Source organism: Chanodichthys erythropterus, chromosome 6 (genome assembly GCF_024489055.1).
Source record: "Chanodichthys erythropterus isolate Z2021 chromosome 6, ASM2448905v1, whole genome shotgun sequence".
Lineage (NCBI taxonomy): Eukaryota > Metazoa > Chordata > Actinopteri > Cypriniformes > Xenocyprididae > Chanodichthys > Chanodichthys erythropterus.
The window spans coordinates 24,454,625-24,462,848 of NC_090226.1; the positions used below are offsets into that span (position 1 = coordinate 24,454,625).

The 8,224-nt window shown below is 37.4% G+C and overlaps 1 protein-coding gene across 1 annotated transcript; it reads right to left on the bottom strand.

Moving 5' to 3' along the window:
- Nucleotides 1–2,167: 2,167 nt before the first annotated feature.
- Nucleotides 2,168–7,939, bottom strand: LOC137021167 (uncharacterized). The gene is made up of 2 exons (XM_067387404.1): nucleotides 3,415–7,939; nucleotides 2,168–2,266 (listed from the first exon to the last, which is right to left on the bottom strand). Exon 1 carries the CDS (start codon nucleotides 7,036–7,038, stop codon nucleotides 5,518–5,520), a length of 1,521 nt encoding a protein of 506 aa, XP_067243505.1. The 5' UTR covers nucleotides 7,039–7,939; the 3' UTR covers nucleotides 2,168–2,266; nucleotides 3,415–5,517.
- Between the last annotated feature and the right edge of the window lie 285 nt (nucleotides 7,940–8,224).

Genomic DNA, 8,224 nt, shown 5'->3' on the forward strand with positions numbered 1-8,224 from the left:
TTTTTTTTTTAATTAAATACAGATATATTCTTTTTAGATCCCAGCCCTATGGCATGCTTTAAATACTGAATTTTTCATTTTTTAGATAAGCAGTAATAATACATTATTATATCACTTGTTAAATGATTATTCAACAATTAGCCTATTCATTTCAGCATTTCTTAAAAAAAATAAATAAATAAATAAATTGCGCCCCACGAAAATGTTTTTGCACCAGCCGCCACTGCTGCCAAACAAAAATTAAATAGCCTAACTGCTAGTGTACAAGTCATCTCTCTCAATGTTTTTCTGGGAATCTCCCACTCAATTTGAACAAATCAGGTAAAGAGGTTGAAAAACGCCCTTCCCTGTTTGAAAATGCCCCAAAATTGGGAAACACCCTTTTTTGTTCCGCAGAGACCTCATACTCGGAGGAGATGCTGTGAAGGGATGATGCAAATGAACTTTAAAGGGTTAATTCTCCCAAAAATGAAAATTCTGTCATTAATTACTCACCCTCATGTCGTTCCAGCCCGTAGGACCTTCATTCATCTTCGGAACACAAATTAAGATGTTTTTGATGAAATCTGAGAGGTTTTTTATCCCCTGTAGAAAGCAACATAATTAGCCTAACACATTCAATGTCCAGAAAAGTTGTAAAGACATGTTAAAATAGTCAACGTGACTACAGGTTCAACCTTAATGTTATGAAGCGACGAGAATACTTTTAATGCGCAAAAACAAAACAAAAATAATGACTTTATTCAACAATTTCATCTCTCCGGCCAATAATGAGTTGGTGCTCTGATGTAGTACACAGAAGCCTGCACGGTCTATTGCATAAAAAGCATAGGAGACTGTTGGGGATAAACAGTTTAGGACCCTTGAGACCAGATATGTTGAATAAAGACCCGGAGTCAAAGTTTAAAAAAATAATAAATTGAAGAAAAATTTAATGAAAAATAGTTTGCAGTTTCATCAGCAGAAGCCAGCTTCAGGTCTCCCAAAGAGTTCGTAGGCCGCTCTGCGTACATTCACATTTCCACAACAATTATACTCTAACAGAGTCAACTAACTACGTCATTACTTCAGGTTGGATGATTCTGATTGGCTAAGAAAAATAGACAAGATTAGAAATTTTCCACACATGGACAGATAGTAAGAAGCATATCTCCCTTCGTTGCGGTGATGACGAGGGGGACCCTGGATTTAGGTACCGGATGTCCTTTTGGGGTCATGATGTGGCGTCTGCTGGTCTCAAGCAGAATGCCAGTTGTCCAGTACAAAGGGACCTGCACAAAACTCTTAGCGCACATACACAGATACACATGATTCACAGCTTCTTCAAGGCTGAAGTTGATCTGAGCTCTGCTCTGAGCAGGAAACTTTCCCCAAAACATACTGATAACATGTTATTTTCTCTCAGTGAGAGGTACAGAGGAAAATAGATGCTTTAACATACATTGAAGAAGTTATTCAAATAATTTAACAGACATATAAATTTTGATTAATGACTTAAAAGATATATATTGAAGCGGCAGTGGATTCCAGAATCCATGCCTTCAGTCCCCCCTTAAAAGGCCAATGTGAAGTCTTAAACACCACATCTGGTCTTAACAATTTAGGCCGCTTCAAAATTTAACATTGCTCACCCATGCTCCCCTGGCATGTTACAATTGTACAAAATAGACAATAGGTTTTCCCTCGAAGGACTTAACTAGAACAGAATATTCTACAGAGCACATTATTGACCTTCAGTCCTTACACATAGTCGTCTTACATCAATCTTTGTTATTTGGTTTATCATCAAATTCCTTGACTACAAAACAATTACATTTTTATTCTCTGGAAGCCGGGCTAAATGAGCAAGCACTGTTACTGCATTCCTGGCATGGGCCAGACCCTCAGTCACTCCTCAGATACTAAATAAGGACATTGCCTGTAATCATAAACACCAGGATCTATACACTTGTTTTTAGAAAAATATAATTCCCAATTCATTATATATTACAAGTGTTACGGCTGGTGGTGTAGAGATGAGGCAGATAACGGATTTCCACAAACATATAAGACTTTAATATAACCAAAGGCAGAGTACACCAAACAAGCATCTAACATAAACAGAGAACGGACGAGGAGTAAAGGGAGTGAGTGCAATATATGGGGAGTGCTGACAATAGAGTCCAGGTGCAGGTGATGAGTGACGATGAGGAGCTGACGAGGGAAGTGAGTTCAGGTGTGGAGAACAGGAGGATCTTGGGAAATAGAGTCCAGGGGAACACGGGATCTGTAACAACAAGGTGATGGATCGTAAATCCACTCCTTTCACTATACCCTTATAGATCATTTTTAAGATTAAAAACAAAATTGTGGTCTAATTCAAAATAAACAACAACAAAAAATAAATAAATAAGACCCATTATAGCCCACAAAAAATAAATAAATAAAAATAAACATAAACCTAAACCTTTGAATTTTAAAACATTTCATTCAAAACTTTTCATCAAAATGACATAATCATCAAAACATCAGCATTCAAAATAATTTAATAATAATTAAGACTTCCTTTAAAGTCAGTTTTAAACTCAAGTTTCTTGTCAATTATGACTGCATAGGCTGACCAAAATCTTTATGACCAACATCTTAACCCTCTTCTTTGGCAGGGATCTTTTTCATCTCATTAATCTTGCCACTGCACCAAAATTGTCAAACAAAAACACAAACGGACAGATTTTCTTCCATAACACTTATAAATTATACAAATTTGTACTATAAGACATTATCAATTTCTTTAAAGCTGTTTTTGAAACAGTTTCTCTTTTTTTTTTCATCACAATAATTTCAACTGCCTATAATTGTGTCAATCTATCCCATTGAATTGTTAGTCTGCAGATCTAAAAATATTTTATCGTTACTGTCTCAGTCCCACTTATCTCTATTGTTTTGCATAAACCAAATTATTGTTTTTCTCAAATCCCTAGGTTGCACAAACAGCCTGATAGCTTCTTTCACCTTCAACCCTTATTACATAAATTGTATTTCTCTAGACATCTTATGTCATGCATCCATTTAATGGATAAAAAAAATAAAAAAATAAACAATAATAAATAAAACTTTTATCAATTAAATTCACTCACCGAGCCTTCCATAAATTTGAGGGGTTTCTCTGGATAATTTACTAGTGACTTAGCCAATGTGTCACTTTGTCTCTGCCGTCAAATCTTATAACATTTAAGTTTATCATTCTGATCAAACAAAGAAGACAGTGTTTAAATTTAGACCCTCAGTTGAATTTAGACAAGGGTTTTTTTTTTTTTTTTAACCCATGAACGGTAATCTTCAATTCCACAATTCCAATTTATATAAATGTTCTTAAAAATACTAATCCAGAGAATAATTAAAATCAACATCATGAATGAAAAAAGTCATAATTACCATTAGCAGACAGAGCTGGATGTGTAATCCACTTAAAGCTCGTCCCATGTTCTGTATCGTTTGTTCATAAGATTCAATCCGAAATATCGGCTTGTCATAATTTGACATTTCACTTAACCCATCTGTAATGATAAAATACTCATTCCAGAGGTTAATGACATACACACACTGAGGACAAATTATTTCCCCAAACTAACACATACAAAACACAAAGTTCAGTCACCCTCACACACTCTAGACACATGAATATGAACCTGCTCATTGTAAATGTTTGCTTTTGGATTTAAATCTAAAACCATATTTGAACTTAACAGTTTTCCTGTAGGTTTTACTCTTTATTCAGTCTCAAATTATGTCTCTTCACTATAATTTGTTTTCAGAAAAGTCAGCTAGGTTGTTTTGGTTCTAATCTCATTGATTTGTTTAAGCTTTAGCAGGCTGATAACAGACAGACAGAGTATCCTTTCCTCCACTCAAGCAGTCTCTCTCTCTTACTGCACTAATAATCTTTTCAACAGAATCAAAAGTCTGTAACTTAGACAGAATTTAATATTAAATTATTATATAGAAACCTTGGTCATTCACAAAGGTTAAAATGTACATTTAACTTCCAAATAAAAGCCATTACCACCATCTGAAATATGTTATGCTAGTAGCCATTTTTGAGGTTATCTTTAGTTTAAATGCTGAATGCACTTATCTGTCTCTTGACTCTTCAAAATCAGTCTTTATCTTTAACCACCACCATGTCTACGAATTATCCTCTGCCATGTCCAATGACCTGCAGGAGTAAAAACTACAGACACATTAGTTCAAAATCAACACAGCCTCATGAATTCAGGGATTCACAGTACTGTTGAATCTAAAACTTCTATAAAGTTCTTGCCAACAGGGCAACCAACATTATGTTACTAAACTTTACTCTGGTCTCCCCAGAAATTACGGAAAATCAGGATCAGGTGTTTTCTGGAGCTTAGGGAAGTTGCATTCAAGAGCCACCAGAGCCATTGGACTGCCTAATAGTGTTAAAACATGGAGACAGGTTAATGACAGCAGTATTTAATCACTAAAATCATTAGACTGTGCATTCTCTCAGCAGCAACATATCATTGCTGAGATTATTCTCAGTGAATTTAATTCTCACTGTCCATTCAGTGTAATGTTCTGCTACATCTGTAACTGGAGCCATCGGCCCTGCACATGGTGGTGACAAAGATCAGACAAAAAAGTTACTGGTCATAGAAGAAATTCATCAAAATAGTAACTTCTGTCCTTCAAGGTCTATATTACTAATTTAAAGACCTCTTTACACTCATTGAGTTTTCCTTTGACAAATTTAACAACAATTTTAACTAATTTAACAACTTAACCTCTTGACCTCTTTATGGCAATCATTTCTTTCAGCATCTCTGTGTCCATGATTTTCAGCTGAGACACTGTGCTTCACTATAAATAGCTTGTTATCACTTATGACACAAGCTCAGATAGCAGCTTTTAGCTGACTTTGAATGAGAGAGAGAGAGACTCTGAGGATTTCAGGACTGGTACACTGCCTTTTTATAATTTTTAACATCAAACTTTACTTATTTCTTGTAACTCTGGCCCAACTTAAGACTTTGCCAGAATTGAAATTTGTTTTCAAATAAACATTATTTTTATATTTGTCTTTCACCCATATATCAGGGAACTTAGACATTACAAACTTCAGATCAGGTTTAGTCTCTGTGACACTGGCAGTCTCATTTTTGCCATTTAAACCCTCTATGTCACTTTGACCATCAAAAATCAAATATTTAGAACTTAGAGGTCCTACATCATTTAGTTATTCACATTCACAGTAGTGATGTGCTCATCACAAGAAAACATACTCAAGACTGTTCAAATATTTTTCCACAAATTGAAACTTTCAGAACATCCAATTATCCCTATTTTCATCCTTTATTTACTTTTTATATATTTTTGTAAATCTCGTTTTAGATTTATTTTCAGTAATTTTATAATAACCTGTTTTTGTCCAAAACTTATTATTATAGTTTTCCCTTCAAAAGAAATTCTATAGAATATTGTTATCTCTTGTTCTTTCTCAATTTCACAAGCTCATTCTCAGACAGAGTGGCTATGGCCAAGTTTCCCACACTTGTGGCATTTTAACGGATGTGTACGGCATGAACGAGCCAAATGCCCTTTCCTACCACACTGGTAACATTCTATGTTATTTTGTAGATTTGTTTTAGCTTCAACCACAGCAGCAGATACTTCGCCTATATTTTGATCCTTATTAGCTTGTAAACGGCTCCAGCATACAGCACACCATTGAACCAGGCATTCCCAGTTTGGAATGTGAACAGAGCCACTGATAAGCAGTTCTCTGTATACTTTGGACAATCCGCCTGTGGCAGATTCAATCACAATAGCCGAATCATAATCTTCATCATTATCATCGGCAGCACAGTAATTTTCATAAGCTGCTTGGAAACGCTCAACATATTCTAAAGGGCTTTCACCAGGTTTTTTTTTGACTTGCGTTACACTTGTCCAGGGAAAGGATCCCAGACCCAGAATTTCTTTTACTTGTCTTTTATAGTCACTGTAAGCCATGCAATATTGTCCCCAAGTTACTGGGGCCCTAGGGCCAAATTCAATTCCCTGAACTCTACATAATTTACTCGAGGGAACCAGACTTTCTACCAGAACCTGTACATCAGCTATGCCCAAATTTTGTTGCCTAGCAACTGCTTCTATTTTATCCCACAAGACTTTGTTTGGGTGAAACAATTTAAAAGGTTCCAATCCTGCAAACAAACTGTTTTTCTCAGAGGCTGAGAGTCTAGTCCACTCTCCGAGCTCAAAAGCGTCTCCCACCTCTGTGTTTCTCTCAACATTGTCAGAACGTCTGACTGGAGCAGCTGAGACAGTCCCCCTGGAAGTGACCACATTCAGTTCCATGGGGGTCAGACAGAGATTTCTGACTTCGGGACCTGTGTTAGGTTTTGCTTGCATGGTAGGAAGCTCTGGGGTTTCTGCATAAGTGTGAAGGGTATTTGCAGCAGCAACATTCAATAAACTGCACATCTCAGTGTAAGGGCTATCAGTCTGGTTCTCAGTCTGTGGGGTGGTGCCTGAAGTGGCAGCTGCCTGAACAGTCTGAGAAGAGAGCTCGGAAGTGGATAGAGCAGACACACTCTGCAATAATTTACAGCTCATGGCTCTATCTGCTTTTTCACAAACTACTTCAAGTCCTTTACTCCAACTACTCAGATCAAACCCTACATCAATTCCTGTGATTTCACATATTTTATCCTGTTGGGCAGTCAGACTGTACCATCCCTCAGTTACGTCTGGGATTTTCTTTTCAGGAGTTAAAGGTACACCACCCATTTTACAAATCCAAGAATAAGCACAAACAGCAAGAAATTTAAATCTTTCAGGCTCTTTCTTGGTATGAAGCCAGTTAAGTTGTTGAACAACATTCCAATCAGAATCAAAGCCCTGACTAACTATTTTCTTGATAAGTTCTGCATATTTCTTTGAAGTGAGAGCCTCAGAGCAAAGCTGCTTACAGCGTTTACTCCCTTCTGTGTCATCTGTATCAGGACTGATCAAGTTACTCCATTTGTCAGCCATATCTTAGTAAAAGTTAATACTCACCTGAACAGATGGAGGCGGCGATCTTTAAACAACACAGCTTTGGCTTCTGCTTGATGAAACTGCAAAGTATACTCAAATCACAGTTACATATACTGGTCCAATCCAATTAGTGTCACAATTTTATTGTTGTCGGGATCGTTCCTGATGCATCCGTGACCAACCAACCCTATCCCTATCTTTATTTTGTCATATTTAACTAAAAGCTTATATTCCTGACTACCTGAATCACTAAGCTCGGGGCGCCCCTGTCTGGAATTGGAGTCAGAGAGCTTTGGTTCGTGAGACACACTTGTAGTAACTTCTTTACAACCCCTTAATGGAGTGTAGTATCCCCACACTGTCTGCCTCTTATGGCTTCCAGTGTCTTTATCAACCCTTTAATAGAGTATAGTATCCCAGCTTACTAGTGTCTTTCCTACCCCTCAATGGGGTGGGGTATCCACCACACTGTCTGCCTCTGATGGCTTTCAGTGCTTTCCAACTCCTTAATGGAGTGTAGTTATCACCAACCGTCTGCCTCTGATGGCTTTCGGTAATACACCAGCCTGTATTCAAGGACCTGGTGTCCTACACTCACGTCTGAGTGAGTAAACCCACCGTCTCAATTCCCAATCCTCTCAACTCTTTCAACCAGACAGCCCTAACCAATAAATAAATAAATCTTCCTACCTTGTTTGTTGGTTAGTCAGGGATGTCACCAAAGAATGGATGCCCGCATCCTCCACCATAAAGTGTTGGGGATAAACAGTTTAGGACCCTTGAGACCAGATATGTTGAATAAAGACCCGGAGTCAAAGTTTAAAAAAATAATAAATTGAAGAAAAATTTAATGAAAAATAGTTTGCAGTTTCATCAGCAGAAGCCAGCTTCAGGTCTCCCAAAGAGTTCGTAGGCCGCTCTGCGTACATTCACATTTCCACAACAATTATACTCTAACAGAGTCAACTAACTACGTCATTACTTCAGGTTGGATGATTCTGATTGGCTAAGAAAAAATAGACAAGATTAGAAATTTTCCACATGTGGACAGATAGTAAGAAGCATATCTCCCTTCGTTGCGGTGATGACGAGGGGGACCCTGGATTTAGGTACCGGATGTCCTTTTGGGGTCATGATGTGGCGTCTGCTGGTCTCAAGCAGAATGCCAGTTGTCCAGTACAAA